Raw genomic sequence first — 16556 nt, 5'->3', positions numbered from 1 at the left:
TGTCCGTTAATACTTTTCAACTTTTTGAGCAACTTTTAACAGCTTTTGACCATTCTTTTATCTTTTTTGGTAATTTTTATAACATTTCCCTATATATATATATATGATCCTCTACTTTCCAAGAGCCACTCTCCTTGCCCTCACAGTATCTATTAGAAAAGCGTGCACTCTGGGCGCACAAGAAAGCATGTGTATGTTTACGTGTGTGCAACGTTGTGCCTGTGTGACACTTTAATTTAAGGCACAAACAATACTATAAAACAACCCCATAAAAAGGTAGATTAGCACACCATTAGATGCTTTGTTCACTGAAAATGACAATAGCAATACATGTATTTTTATGGGATAAGATCCACTCCAATTGAATCCTCCAATTCTTTCCAATTTTTATTTAGATGTAAGTCATGTGGCATTTAAAAATCAAATAAATGTCATGTGTCAGCACATTTGGCTAAACAAGAAAGGAATTGAAGAATTCATTTGGAGATCCTTTCCCTCAACCGGCAGGGATCCATTTTTTCTTCAACCATACCCCCAATCACTTGGCACAGTAGTCAGTAAATCCATTTTTTCACAAAGACGAATTTTTTGGCACATGGAGCAATTCCCAATCATATTTGAAGATATTTCTTATTTCAAGATCATACAAAATGTTACATTATAGAAATATCTTGCTGAGAAATAACCATTACAGACAAGAAGTATGGTGTAGTTTCAGCGGAACACTGACTTCTTCATTAATCGATCTTGAGCCCATACCTTACGCTGGTACTCAAGTCAGTTTAGTTGTGCCACAGAACTAATTATGTCTAGACATATGTTATTTAGTGAGTAGACGTTTCTCTTCCTCCTCAAGTCTATCCAACCATCTAAGGCCAAGATCACATCCAGCTTTTGCTGCAATTTGGAACTGTTGTCTGGCCATCTCTACTGGATTCATCATGGGGCTTTCTTTGTTCTTCCTTGTTTTGGCAGAGGAGCCCTTCTTAGCACTGAATTTCGTAAGAGATTCAGGGACTTGTACACCTAAGATACACCAGTTTGCCATTAAGCATAAAATTCAGAAAGGCAAAATCACCAATGGTTGTGAGCCACCACTGGGCTCAGCTGAAAGAGTTCAGAGAGAGAGAGAGAGAGAGGGGGGGGGGGGGGTGTGAAGGTTTTTAACAGAAAACACTCTTAACTCATTTCTAATCAACTAAAATTTATCAATTCTAATCTGAATATCCTTCAAGGAGGAACCTTATGGTGATTACTGATTAGTCTTCCAATAACTCCCCCATCCCTCTCCACCCCCACCCCCTCCCCCTCCCCCTCCCCCTCCCCTCCCCCACACCCCTGCGGGGCTGTGCGCTTGCACCCATGTTAGACAATCAAGAGGTCCACATATATAAGGTGTCAACTACAATCCAATAAATGCCAATTGCAAATGTGGTCACGTGTTTATCTTCACTCTACTATCTGGAAGTATAAAATAAACCATGGACAATAACATCAATCTGAAAAGACAACTGTAAAACAAAAGGAATCCATTCAAAGCCAATCTTCAGAAATGTCATCAAAAAACCACAATTAACACAACATGAGAAGCATGGGTGGGAAGAACTAACCTCTTAGAAGAAGGGAACCATATGCTATAGCTGCACCAGTATGTCCCTGCACATATGTTGTGAAGTACAAAACTGAGACTAGTTCAACATATAGGTTTGCTAGTCTAAAAAAAAAAATTACAATTTCAAGTACATGGTTTGAATTTATAGATTTTCCATTTTTTGCTGATAAGAACATGGAAGGAGATACTCATCCACATGCACACATTTCTCCTTCAGGCACAAGGCAATACAACTGGCTCATTTAGGGAGGATTTTCTGACAATTATTCTGGATTAAGACACCATCCTGAGTATAATATCTGTATTCTTTCCATAACCCCCCTCAATTAAATTTCTGGACAAAATGTGCAGTGCATTATACAGCAAAGCTACAGGTAACCACAATCTTTGCTAGAAAATATAAATAATTTCCCAATAAAAAGCAATTCAGTTAAAAACAATCTATGAACTTACCTCCATACCTATATCTCAATAACCAGTACAACTCTTGAAAGACCAGATGTTCTAAAGAAAAAGGCAAAGATTTCATCTTTTAATTCCCCCACCCACCCCCCCCAAATAGATGATATATCAAGATGTCTATTATGTGTTTAATGTCTGGGACCCAAAGTTAAAAGTTTTGAGACTTTGGATATTAAGGGATGCCGACCTAAAGGACTGTTTGAGTGCTTCTTATTTTTTGTCTGTGTTTGTTTGTCTTAATTTTTTACTTAAAAACATTAATTAGTTTTTTCAGTAAGAAGAATATTGGACATATAATGATGATAAATATGATTTTCAATTTTCTTGGTTAATACTATTTCCGTTATAAAATAGTTTTATTTCTATTTACTTTTTCCAGATTTCATTGTATTTATGAAACAAACATTTTCTTTCATTAATATTGTCAAAGCCAAGTTTTGCAACAAAATAAAAGATGATTTTTCTATTGGATTATTTGATTTTGTACATTGAAAGAGAAATTGTAGTAACATTTAGTCAAAAATCAATCATAAATGATTGTTGCAATTTAAAAGAACGTTGAATCATATTTTGATATATCACAAATGATTGAGTAGAAATGTATTTAAAAATAATCATTTCATTTTTTTTTTAGTTACCCTTTATTTAATTTTAATTTTCATATATTAATTTAGTTTTGAATTTTACTATATTTCTTATTTTTGAATGATCAAAATTTTTTTCATGCCTTTTATTTAGAGGTCAGACTATGGTGCAAAGGCAAGCGTCTTCCATCCAAAGCAATATATGGTAGGTTTTAGCCCGAGAATTAGTTTTAATTTTCATATATTAATTTAGTTTTGAATTTTACTATATATATATATACTTCTTTTTTTTTGAATGATCAATATTTTTTTCATGCCTTTTATTTAGAGGTCAGACCTTGAGAATTAGCCTCTAAAAAGATTGGAGGTAAGGCTACAAACCATCACCTCTCCTAAACCCCATAAAAATGAGAGTTTTGTGCATTGAGTACAATTTTTGCAACCCCCCACCCAAAAAAAAAAAAAAAAAGCAACAATCCGTTCCTGCATGAATGAAATATCAGGTTCGTAGGAATTGGTCTTTATAACAGTTTGACCAAGCAAATATGAAAGGCTAATTTGTGAAACAATTTCTAGGTTTGAATCTTATTCTAGCTTTACATCTTGTAAATACAAGGACACTCTTTAGATAAAGATCAGGTTGTCTTCTCTTTAACATTTCCACTACTTCCTTGCTTACCCACATTAGATTTATAGTAAAATAGATAGTGTTCACCCACATAAATGTTATCCATGAAAATTAACTGAAATTGATCAATCTATGAGATTGGCTTCCGTTACCTTCTCTGATGCCCTATGAAAACACCATAATGCTGAGGCAACGTCTTTCTTCACACAGTCACCAGTTAAATATACAGCACCAAGAAGGTAAAGAGCACCAGGATGCATCTATAACATAACAATGTCCATTAAGGTTTTGACACAATCCAAAAGAGTCATTAAAATGCTTCTGCCTTCTGAAAACATACCTGGTCAACAGCCTTTTCCAAATAATAGAAAGCTTGTTGATCTGATTGGACATAATCATTCTATCCAAAAGACAAGCCAAAGAACATTACAAAGCAGTAATTAAAGCTTTTCAAAACTCAAGAAAACTCAAAGCCAATTGATAAGGTTGACTATGTCAGTTCACTATTAAAGTTCAACAGGATCTAGCCCAAACAGCATCTCCCTTCCATGTAAGAATAAGGTGGAAAGTATGATTGTGGATTCAAGAGCGTGTATGTGTGTGTGTAATTTAAACCAAAGAGAGAAAAAAAACCCATGACTTTGCTTAACATATAGTTTCTGCAGTGCAAAGTGCAGGCAGCCTAACCTCAACTCTCAGTCGACAGCCCAATTCATACTGTGCATCTGCATCACCCATATCTGCAGCTTCAACTAACAAAGCAGCCCCTCTATTATCATAAAAAGTAAGACAGTATCAATTTTATGCGCATTTAAATAATTAAAACCAGTAAAAAAAAGATAACGACAGTGCTCTGCACCCATTCAAACTATTTAAACAAATATTGAAGCAACATTAGATATCCACAAAGAGAATCAAGAAAGGTAATCGAAAAAAAAACTATTTTTTTTATAAGTATAATAAAAAATAAAACTTTTGAACTGATCCATTATCCCCACTTGATTTCAAAATACTATACACAATATAAAGGCTGCTAATAGAGGTTTAATTAAACAATCAATATCTTGTTGGTCTGCCCAAAAACAATTCCATTTTCTAAGCCCTTTGACATGTCAGTTTGAGGAGCTAACAACAGCCATGTAGTTCGCTGAAATGAAACTAGCCCTTATCTAGTTAGGAAAACAACAAAGCATCATAATTTTTTGTTTCATTTTACGCTGAACTAGGCACCTTTGACATGTTACTGCAATAATGATATTTTGAAATAACACCACCTCAGGGCAAAACCAAACAAAGAGTCACTTAGAAAACGTTAACCATTGACTTACACAGCTTTACATGCCCCTGGGACATGATATTTCAAATGCAATTTGGACAACCAAAATCTGGCATGGGTATTTGAGTTGTCGGTCTCTAGAGCCAACTCAAAGTTTTCCTTAGCTGCCTGATATTGAAATAGGAAAAAAATTTTAAAATAAGCACAGAATTGTCAGATAGAATTGAAATTATCCCTATAAATTAAAGACAACAATTAAAAAAAAAAAAGGTACACAGAAAATCAGAACTAAAGATGATGTAAAAGGATAAACTGGCAATTCCCTATACCAATAAAAAATAATAATAATACATAACTCAATCAACCAATATCAAAGCCAATAAGTTCATTAAGCAGCATAAGGACTGAATTTAGAAGCCCTTACACATGTCAATGTTGCTTGGCTTTCAAAGAAATGAAGAATATTAAAATAAATTTGGCATGTTGCCAATGAAATCTATCATAATGGTAGCTCCCTTAAGAATAAGGTGGAGGGTGAAGCTGTGGGTTCAAAATCCAAATCGTCACGTGCAACTTACCAACAAACAAATAAATTTGGGTAAGTCTAGTATTCTAATAACTCTCAATGCTAATTTTTTTTTATTTGAACAATATCAAACATATTATCCTCTCCTTCCATTTTATGGTGACTACATTGCGCGTAGTTTATCAAACTTTCTATTTCCTCTCCATTATATTCCCAATTACCAAACATATATAGATAGGAAAGCAAAATAAACATATATCAACTAGTGCATAGATGTTTCTAGACATAATTCATGTAATCATTACCCTTAGGAGAGGAATGAGACGACGATCATTGAGCTCACAGTAATCGATGACTCTATCAACTTCCTTGAGAGCACTCCATCCTTTGGCTATGAACTCCATCGCCTTCTTGTTCCTACTGTGCAGCTCTCTCTGCATAGGAGAGGGGAAAACAAAAATTAAGATCGACCAACCTATAAACAGGATTTATGAATGAGGTGAGATTGGGAAAGCTGGAATGATGTACCTGTTGATTGAATTGGATGAGGGAAAATGTGGCAAGCTTCAAAGTAGGCTTCGTGAAAAGCGGTCTCAGCATCTTTTCCTCTCTGTGTTTATTGTGTTGAACTTAGCAAAGAGGGCTTTGTCTATGGAAAAAAACAAAAAAAAGAAAGAAGACCAACTAGAAGAGGCATTTTTGCAAACAGTTGGAGGGAACTACAACAGGCAGCATTTCCACAGCTACAGATGTATTTTAAAGATTGTGTTAAGCGGTTACCAATAATGAACGTTACCAGTACTATTTAATCAATTCAAACCTTGAATTGATTAACCATCGCTAGAAAATAAAAGGTTTGAATTTATAATTAAAATAAAAAAAATGAGAGTACCAAAATGCAAGGTTTCTTCAAAAATCCTGATATAATTTTGTTTGAACTCGGTCCGCTTGGACCGCCTCTGAAGGTGAAACTGAGAGCAGGGCTTTATCTACGATACGGTGGTTCTTACCAACCAGAGTTATTGGTGGCTGTGTGGCTACCGGAGAGAGAGTAACCGGATGAAGTAGAAGAATAAGGGGCAAAAGAATTAAAGGGTTGTAAAAAATTAAAAATTAAAATGTTAGGGATATTTAACTAATTAGTTCCTAATAATAAGCTGACATGGCAAACGGCTTGAATAAAAGATTATTTTCCTGCCACGTCAACCTGCTACCACGTCATATTACATTTTAAAAAAATTCTTCGCCCATTTCAACAAGAAAAAAAAAATACAAAAAAACTGAAAAACAATATCAGTACGTTTGGGCTGAGCTTATCGAAATAAACAGTACGTTTGGGCTGAGATTTTTTGCGTAAAAGTATAAATAGCAGGTTTTATACCGACCACAGAGAAAGGGACGAAAACAAAAACCAAAACACAAATCAACAGCAACACCAACACCATCACCATCACCATCACCAATAGCAACTTGAAACGATATGGATACAGATTATTCAACGTTGCATTTCTATGTTGCGTTTTCCTTTTCTTTTCTTTTTTTGGGCACGCGTTTCAGGAGGCAGAGGCTACTGTTCATGCCCTATGCATGAACAGTAGCCGCAATAGTGGACCAATTCAATCATGAACAGTACACTGTATACTATTTATGGACCCACAAAATTTAATTTTCAGCAACTTTTTCATTAAAAATGGGTCTCACGGCACTATTCACATATTTAAAAATTATTTTGCTACAGTGTTTTCAGTTTTCAGTTTCAGCAAAATAAGTTCTATCCAAACGGACCTTATACCAACAAAAAAAAAAGGGCAGTACTTGAAACCAGAACCTATTTCATTTCAAGCAAGAGAGTACCGGTCGGAATAGAACAGGAACACCACCATAAAAGCATTAGACCTATTTCATTTCAATCGAGATAGTACCAATTGGAACAATACAAGAACACCACCATAAGAGCATTAGTATTAATGATGCTAAAGATTTAAATTGCTATTTTTAGCACTACAATATATAAAAAGTGTTATGTAGTGATATAGGTAAAAATTTTAACTACTCAGCTACTGTGCACAACCATTTATAATTGTTCACCGTAGCTCAAATGCAAAATCAAATAATCTTTTTTATTCTCCCTCTCGTTAAAATAATTTTTTTTTTTTTTTTTATCCTCGGTTCCCGTCATTCTCCACTCTCTCCTCTCTTTCTCCACTCTCACCCATTCATCTATCACAGCCAGCTCCGATTCATCCATCTTCAAAGCGTAGCTCCGATTTAGCCATCAAAGCCCAACTCCGATTCATCCATCTTCCTCACCCAAACTCTCTCTTCAATCAGCCATTGCCAACCCAAGCCCCATCGCCAACCCCAACCCCAAATTGAAATTTCTGCTATCGCATCGACCACGGTGTCATTTTTGGTTGCGGCTCTAAGTCTAAGCATGTTGTATGATGGTGGAGGTGGTGGCAGAGGAATTAGAGAGTCAGTGACATTGTTTTGCTAAGTGTATGTGTGAGCACTATGCAGTTTGGTTGGGTATGGGTTTGTGTGGTCGAGTTTTGTTGATTGTGTGGTGTGGGTTTTAGCGGTGGTTTCCATGATTATGGTTGTGGTTGTTGTTTATTGTAATAGATATATTATTTTATTGTATTATTTATATTATTTCATTGTGTTGAAAGCTAAAATAAGACCACTTAAGTTTAGTGTGTTTGTAAACTAAGGAGGTCAAATAGATAAAATAACTTTTTGTTAAGCCAAATTACTAAATTTATGGCTCCGCCAATTTAGATGCTATAAGGATGCTTGTTTGGTTTAGTTTTTTTTATCTCAATTCTAATGACTCGTTACTCAAAAAAGTGAGTTAGAGTCATGAAAACTAAAACAATTTTTGGGAGTTTTCAAAAACTGAAAATTGAGTTATGGGATATGGGTTATTGGTGATGAGTTATGAGTGATAGGTACATCCCATTCCCTCACTTTTTTTCCTTTTTTTTTAAAAAAAACGTAATGTGACAGAATAGGTGTCAAATGATGTGGCAGAAAAGTAATATTTTATATTTAGGCAATTTGCCATGTTGGCTTTTAATCATCCAATACTTAACAGCAGGAACCAATGTGATACAACACCAAAAGGTTAAGTTAGCTGGTTAGGAATTAAATCAACACAATTGAAATATTATGGAACAAATTAACATAAGATGTAAAGGTTAGAGACCAAATATATAATTAGCCCTAAATATTATTTTAGAAACAATGTATTATTAATATGTTGTGCACAACATATGACAACATTTTCTTCATATTTTTTTCTCTAAGAAGTTAAGAGGACATTTTTCTTCACTTAACTAATGGTGATAGATGGGATTAAGTTAGCTCAATTGGTAAAATATATTGTTATCAAATAAGAGATTTGAGGTTCGATTCTCACCTATACAAAAAAAAAAAAAAAAAAAAAACAAAACAAAACAAAAAACAATTGGTGTAGATGTCATTTTTCATCACTTCAATGATATTTTACCATTAAGCCTTCTCAAATTAACATTCCAAATCTTGCTCTTTATCCATTATTTAGTCAATTGATTTTCCAAAACTCGTAGTCATTCAAAATCCGAAGTTTCTCTTAGTGAGGCTGCTAAACAGCTTCCTAAAATGAGTTTGTTGTATTGGAACTATCAAGGGCTTTAGAGTTGAGAATCCTACACAACTAGTGCTCTTCTCTCTCTTTTTTTTATCAGAAGTGCTCTTCTCTCTTTGTGGAAAGAAAAAGCTCCTATTTTTTGTTGAAACAAAACTTTGTTTGCACAAGATTCATAAAAAGGTCAATATAAATCTCTCTTATGCTTCTGTTTTGTGCTTATGTGGGATTGGGTGTTGTAATCTTCGAACCACGTTTCTCTCTAATGGGCATTTGGTTCATGTAGTCAATAGGCCATTGGGTGTTTGGTTTTCTTCTAACCAAATTGAATGTAGCTGTATTCTTGGCTAAGCATCTTGTATTTCTGATATACTTGTATTTGGTTGGAATAAGTATGACTTGCCTATTTAATTTATGCACGCAGTATTTTCTGATGTATCTATGTAATTTTCAATTAATAACATACGTTTCTAATCTTTTATCTTTTATAAATATATTTTACTGTTGAACTTGCACCATTTCATCGATTTTTTTTCTCTAATGTCAGACATAGATTATTCCATTTATCTCATCATTCCGATGCACATTATTTTGTTTTAACATATCTTGAGATCCATACTATCATGATCTTTGATTAGTGTAAATTTATTAGAATTGTCCATCTTGTGAATGGATAAACTAAATGCTATTCAATGTAAGTCGTAACGGCCAGTCATTAATGACATACTAAGCCATAAAAGATATTAAATGCAGGAAATAACTAAAGAGTAACGCTCGGATGCCAACAGAACAAACGAATAGTCGTTGACAAGTAATAAAGGGTAACATTTATTATCAACGGCTCCAAATCTCATCCATGTAGATATTCATTCAAACAATGAATACAAGGGCTATAAAACCCACACAATCAGGAGGGAGAAATGTTCTTTCTAAAAAAATAAAAATAAAAAAGAGAGAAAGGTACACAATTCCATACTCACAATTCTTAGCCATTTTAGCTCTCTGATTTAAACAAGTGAATATTTTCACCTTGACCTAACTTAGTCATTGGAGGGCTTTGGCCAACACCACACTGAGGTTCTATCATTTTGTAGTTTTTTTTTTGGCAGATTGATCAGCGGAACAACTTATTGTTGCCCATCTGCATAGACAAAGAGCACAACTAATGATTTTTTACATCATCAAGCTTCACTTTATTGCAAAATAAACGGTGAAAATGGCCAAATACCACCATTTTTAAAAATTTGTAGCAATTAAGCACTGTTTCATAGATAAATGGGAATCTACCACTTTTTATTTACTCGAGGCTCGAGCTCACTAAACTTGAGTTTAGTAAACTCGAGTTCCTAGTTTCATTCCATAGTGGCGCTGCTGACCGAGAATTTGTGCAATTAAAAAAAATAATGCGGTACTCGAGCTGGGTAAACTCGAGTTCCATGCAACACAATACTCGAGCATACCGGGCTCGAGTTCTTTGTAAATAAAATGCTAGTTTTTTTTTTTTTTAGGTACTTGAGCTCACCAAGCTCGAGTTCCATTAAGCTCGAGTTCCTTGTAATATGGAACTCGAGCTTGGTAAACTCAAGTACCTTATAACTTCTTCTTTTTTTTGGATAATCGACAAATAAACATAAACATAAAAATAAATAGTTTTTATGTTTTTATTTATTTAAATAGAAGTATTGTAAAATATAAAGATTTTAATTTCAAAATATGAATTTTTAGGCCAATCATACCATGTTGACACCTCATTTTGCAACCTGCATTTAACCTCACTTGGAGGGTAAAAGGGTAATTTCGCCTTGGAAATATGCATCTTGATTCTGGTCATTAGATCCTTAATCTCATTTCACCAAAATGATCTTGATATTTTAACAATCAAATCGACTGGTCATAAGCCCTAATCAGACCATCAGATTGAAAGTTATTATCAAATCAAGTTTTTATGGCCGAGATGCACTGTCACAAATTGAGTCCGACTATATGTGATTATGAAAAATTAATTCCAATTGGTTATAATTATAATCAATTTGAGATTAATGATGTGTCATAATTTGATTGGTTATGACAACATTTTATGGTAAGGTTGCACACACCTAATTAATTAGATAGTTAAACATTAATTATTCAATGAATAATTTATGCAATTATTTTTTAATTAGAGTAAATTTGGAATCAATTAAGTCTAAAATGAGAGTGATTGGAGCCATTTAATGTTAATTGGGAGCTAATTTGGGACCTATTAATGTAAATTGTGCTGAAATCATTTTTTAACAAATGACCTCTGCTCACCATTTCATCGATATCTCTCAGAATATTTTGAATCTGTGAATGAGGTTAATTTTTCCAGAAAATAGACATCTAGGGCTTCAATTTGAGTACAAGAACAAGACAATTCTGATCAGAATTGAATTAGATTTGATTTTTCGAAGTTGGCTCTACAGGCGGTTACAACAGCTAAGGGAAAACCGAATTTTGGCTTGCTCCTCACTCCACCAAGCTCTACATTTAAGGCACCATATTTCCCCAAAGTCTAAAATGAGATCTAGGTTCATGATTCTTTGTCAACCTTTATTAAATGACCTTCCATTCATATTTCCTTAACTACTATTATATGAACCCTCCTCTCCTCCATTCCAAGACACACGGAAAAAACCCCTCTCTTCCCCTCTCTTAAGTTCTAGTGAAATTGAGTAGTCTTGTCATATCTTGGTCTTTTTGAGACTCAAGGTATTGAGTGAGACTCACTCTTCCTCTCGTAACTCTGCTTTTTCTCCACCCTTAGGACCTCTACCAAGAGTCTCCTCCTCCACCATATGGATCTTGCATGAAGGTATAATCCATTTCCTTAACTTGTTTTTTGTGTTGCCATAATGAGAATTTAGGATTAAAGCCTGATAGTAATTATTTAAATTCTCTTGAATATGTTTGAATATTCTTAAATGTTCTTATGTGTTCTTCATATGTTCTTGATTGTTCATCACATGTTCATGTATAACATTAGTTTCGATCTTAAATCCACATCAAAAACGTGAAAAAGATGTTTGTTTAATAATTCTTTTAAATTCTTGAATCTAGTATATCATCATCCATACACATTCACTAGAATTTATTTTTCAATCCAAATAAAATGCTTAATAAATTGAATTAGGGTTTATCACATGCACACACTTTAAATTCAACATGCAAATTGATTGATAACATATTGGATGATGTGATATGAATGTTGGCCACCATAGTCTAGAAGACTGGTTTTACCGGGCAAAGTGGGTGTCTAACACCTTCCCACCTTGTAACATAGCTTCCGAACTTAGATCAATGGTTGATAGACCAATGTTTATTCTTGTAATTTTCAATTTTTAGATTGTAACTAGGAAACAAAGTTATGTACTTTATCTTAGATTGTACCTAGGACCAAAGTCATGCAATTTTCCTACGATCAATAAAAATTCAATTGTAATAAAATGAGGGATTTTTCAATTTTGATTTTCTTATTTATCCCAATAATTAAATAAGTGGTGACTCCATTGTAAAACCCTTAATCTAAAGGGGAAAATATAATTAGTCGAACATTCATTTTGAGAGGCAATAACACGACTCCACCAATTCACGTAGGTTGGGCCAAACACTATAAAAACGGGCCGGGGGCGCGGTCTCTCACATACCCACAGATAAACATAAACATAAAAATAAGTAGTTTTTTATGTTTTTATTTATTTAAATAAAAGTATAGTGAAATATAGAGATTTTAATTTCAAAATATGAATTTTTAGACCACTCATACCCCTTGTTCATTCATTTTTAACACACTCATCAATTTCTTACTTCTCGGAAGCGTTATGGTCAAATTGGTTAAAATATTGGAATTACAATGAGAAATTAGAACAACATGTAAACGAAAAATCTCACTCTATTTTTAGCCATGGGCACACCGAGCCATCAAGTCTATTAATGAAGTTACTGCGTTAGATGATGAAAGAGATATTTCAGACTTTTCAGATTCAAGCAATGATGATTTTCAAAAAAATTCTACCTACGAACATTAGATGTTGTTAATGCCTGACAACTAATGATTATGTACATTCAACTTTTGCAAATCTAAAGATTAACTGTTCATTAATTTTGGCTAAGTTTATATGAAACTACTTGCTCATTTTTCCCTGCTGTTCTTTATTGCTACATATGATTCTTGTGCTTTGGTTGGATAATGTCCTCTGTTTTGTAATGTAGGAAACACCTTAGGAAGTGAAATGCCTCCAGTTAGATATGTTGATGTTTCCAATATTTTATTTGTGTAATTTGAAATGTTACACACATAACCCTTATCACCCAAATTAGATTTATTGTACATTACTTGTAGCAAAATTTAATAGATTCAATACATACATACTCATCCAAATCACACAGACCGACCACTCTTTCACAAAAAAACCATATGGCTCCTAAAGCAAGGACTCGCCACGTGAATACATAGATATTTAACCCTTTGTAATGCACAATTTTCAAGGATGCAGAGCATCCCTGGAAAGTTTATGTATCAATTTTTGGGGTGAGTTGTGTCCACCATTAGCTCCCATAATCAAATGTATATGGCCACGATGTTTGATCGAACAGTTGAGTAAATATGTATTCAAAATATACAGCGTAACAGTAATTGGCTACGATTATAAGAGATATTTCAGTGTTTCAGGCTGTGGGGCTGCTTAATTTGTAAGAGTGATGGTTCTGAAAGCAAAGTGATGCTTTTAATGTACATTTTTATGAGATGTGATTGTTTAACAGCTCAATTCCAGGGTTCAAGATGGTTTTACCATGTGCTATTACTTCTAACCAATAGTCACGGATTATGGGAAGAGCATTTTGACTAGCATCCTTGAAAATTGTAAGGTTGAATTTATTCAATCATTTTGTTGACTTTATTCCGTGCCAAATTTACTTGTAATTCAGCATTTAGAAACCCTGTATTTAGATGGGAATCATGTAAGGATAGTATGCGAGAGAGTGTGAAAAAAAGCTCAAGAGTATGCATTCAAGAAGGGCCTCGTGACTGGATCTCGCGACTAGCGAGTCACCAAAGGAGGCACATGTGTGAAGCATGCAGGAGGAGCTAAAGGGTCACGCTAGTTGTCGCACTACAGGACAAAACCTTCAGCTGGCCAGGCAGTTAGCTTGTCACTCAAACTCGTTCAATCGCGAGCTCAAGTTGCCAAAATGCCCTGTTTGGCTATAACTAACTCTTTGCATTCCATGCACACCCTACTATAAATACCCTTATACCCACGAAATGTAGAGAGCTTCTAGAGAGAAACCCTAGAGAAAAATAAGATTGACTCATCCACAATCTTCATCCTTTGATTCTCCAAATTCCTCTACTCTCACCCTCTCCATTGTTACATCCTTGAAAGGTACATTCGCCATATCTTTATCTCACCATGCCCATATCTGTGAGGAGGCATTTTGGTACTTGGGAAGCAGTTAAGAAGGGACCAATTCATTTTGGTTAATGCAATGGGCTTATTGCGGGATCTGGTAAGCTAAAGAAATAAGGTTGGCGTAACCCTGTTGGAGCAAGAAGCTTGGAGGGCTTAGGTGCACTGGGTAAATTAGGCTTAGAGGGTTTTCTGCTATTAATGTATCTCAACTTTATTCTCTAGTGGATTATTGACCGCTTGAAGGGCGGCGGAGAGGTTTTTTGCCGAGGACTACGGTTTCCTCTTCGATAACACATCGTTGTGTTGTTTTTATATTTGCATCTCTCTTCCTTTAATCTTTACCTTTTAATACTGCTATGGTTGTGATTAATTTCGGTTTAGATTGTTTTACCATTTTTGATTTAGCTTATTTTCATATTCCGCACATACATTGTTTGATAATAAGCTTGTGTTGGTAATTTGTAATTTGGGGGTCTAAAAACGTTCATAGGTATTTTACACACTTTTTGAACATTCAATTGGTATCAAAGTGGGTGCACTTGTTTTGGTTTAAACTAAACAAGTGTTGTTCAACAGCTCGACACTATTGAGCTTTGACCAAAAATACTCATCCACACTCATGTGAATTCATAGGTATGCAACCCTTTGTAATGCACCATTTTCAAGGATGCAAAACATCCTTGGAAAGTTTATGCATCAATTTTAGGGGTAAGTTGTTCACCATTGCTACACTGATGGTCGCAGTGCTGCATGTGCTGCTCAACGATTTGGTACGTTCATTGATTTTTTATCGATTTTTCTCGAATTTCTACATTCAACTAATTCGAACTTTTTTACAAATTCGAATTATTCAAGGCATTTACCATTAGGTGATTTATACAAATCATTCATTTTTCTTTCATGGAGATTGTCCATTATTCTTATGGTTACATATTTAAAAAAAAAACACAAAAACCATTTAAGTGCAATAACTGCGCCAATGCTAAAAACAATTTATGCAGAAAACAGTGAACAATTTTTATGAGAAAACAGTGAATAGTTTTAATTAATGCAAAAAACATATTTTATGAATGTAGTAAGCAGATTTGAATATATAATAAACATGATATGCAGAGAGCAAATTTTATTAATGTAGAAACAGATTTTATCAAAGCAAAAAAATAGATCGATTATTGTGAAATTTAAACATGAAAAAGCATATAGTTTGGCTTTTAAATTTAGAGAACACAATTTTCAAGAGGTGTTTTATGAGAAAACAATGAACAATTTCTTTAAATAGTGAATAGAACATAATTTATGCAAAAAAGAGAGTGGACAATTTTTAAAATAATGTTGAACAAAAATAATTTTATGCAGAATGGTAGAAATAGTTAATGCTAAAAACAGTGAACAATTTTTATGAGAGAACAATGAACAATTTTAATTAATGTAGAATACAAATTTTATGAATGCAGTAAGCAGATTTGAATTACAGTAAACATGATGTGCAGAGAGCAAATTTTATTAATGTAGAAACAGATTTTATCAATGCAGAAAAACAGATTCGATTATTGTGAAATTTAAACATAAAAAAACATACAGATTTGGCTTTTAAATTTAGAGAACACAATTTCATGAGGTGTTTTATGAGAAAACAGTGAACAATTTTTTAAGTAGTGAACAGAAAATAATTTATGCAAAAAAGATAGTGAACAATTTTTTAAATAATGTTGAACAGAAAATAATTTTATGCAGAATGCTAGAAATAGTTTATTAAAAAAACAATGAACAATTTTTATGAGAGAACGATAAACAATTTTAATTAATGTAGAAAACAAATTTTATGAATACAGTAAGCAGATTTGAATATACAGTAAACATAATGTTCAGAGAGCTAATTTTATTAAAGTAGAAAAAAATTTTATTAATGCAGAAAAACAGATTCAATTATTGTGAAATTTAAACATGAAAAAGCATACAAATTTGGTTTTTAAATTTAGAGAACACAATTTCAGGAGGTGTTTTATGAGAAAACAGTGAATAATATCTAAACATGGGGCTACAAAGTGACTTTCACATCATTAGTCAAACATTTAGATATACATAAAAATATGTTTCACATTCCTCTTAGAAACATTGCAAGTCAAGAACTTACATATCCAGATGTGGCAAAGCTTAAGTTCTTCTTTATATCCGAGTGGTCCACTCTTACTGCAAGAGAAATGATATGTCCACAACATTTTTACAACAAATCCTAAGTGGCAGGATGTTACTGGTTGTTATTGTTGGGGCAAAAAAGTAATCTTAGTGTTAGGTTCAAATTTGAACCAATAACAACTAACCACCTATGATTTGTTGTAAAAATGTTGTGGACGTAGCACCTCTCCTTACTGCAATACTTATCAATCATTTGACTATACGGTAATTTC

General features: G+C 33.7%; 1 protein-coding gene across 4 annotated transcripts; it reads right to left on the bottom strand.

Annotated features, from left to right (window-relative positions):
• Window positions 1-603: 603 nt before the first annotated feature.
• Window positions 604-6290, bottom strand: LOC142637061 (uncharacterized). Of its 4 annotated transcripts, none has more exons than XM_075811369.1 (9): window positions 5981-6290; window positions 5617-5737; window positions 5394-5522; window positions 4615-4730; window positions 3974-4055; window positions 3627-3686; window positions 3439-3546; window positions 1611-1656; window positions 604-1026 (listed from the first exon to the last, which is right to left on the bottom strand). In XM_075811369.1, the coding sequence occupies exons 2-9, from the start codon at window positions 5686-5688 to the stop codon at window positions 821-823; spliced, it is 819 nt and encodes a 272-aa protein (XP_075667484.1). In that variant the 5' UTR covers window positions 5689-5737; window positions 5981-6290; the 3' UTR covers window positions 604-820. The 4 variants fall into 4 exon arrangements, with proteins under 4 accessions (XP_075667484.1, XP_075667477.1, XP_075667473.1 ...); XM_075811362.1 differs by having other exon boundaries at window positions 5617-5831; window positions 5981-6289; XM_075811358.1 differs by having other exon boundaries at window positions 5617-5698; window positions 5981-6289.
• Between the last annotated feature and the right edge of the window lie 10266 nt (window positions 6291-16556).

Source organism: Castanea sativa, chromosome 1 (genome assembly GCF_040712315.1).
Source record: "Castanea sativa cultivar Marrone di Chiusa Pesio chromosome 1, ASM4071231v1".
In the NCBI taxonomy this organism is placed as follows: domain Eukaryota; kingdom Viridiplantae; phylum Streptophyta; class Magnoliopsida; order Fagales; family Fagaceae; genus Castanea; species Castanea sativa.
The sequence above is the reverse complement of the archived record's forward strand: the minus strand, read 5'-3'. Positions and strand labels throughout refer to the sequence as shown.

Excerpts from the sequence above, each read along its gene's own strand:
- LOC142637061 (XM_075811369.1), bottom strand. The coding sequence starts at position 5,688 with ATGCTGAGACCGCTTTTCACGAAGCCTACTTTGAAGCTTGCCACATTT. Across the intron at positions 4,056-4,614 it reads CCAGGGGCATGTAAAGCTGT|AGGGGCTGCTTTGTTAGTTG; the intron begins GTAAGTCAATGG and ends TTATGATAATAG. Across the intron at positions 3,547-3,626 it reads TGGAAAAGGCTGTTGACCAG|ATGCATCCTGGTGCTCTTTA; the intron begins GTATGTTTTCAG and ends GTTATGTTATAG.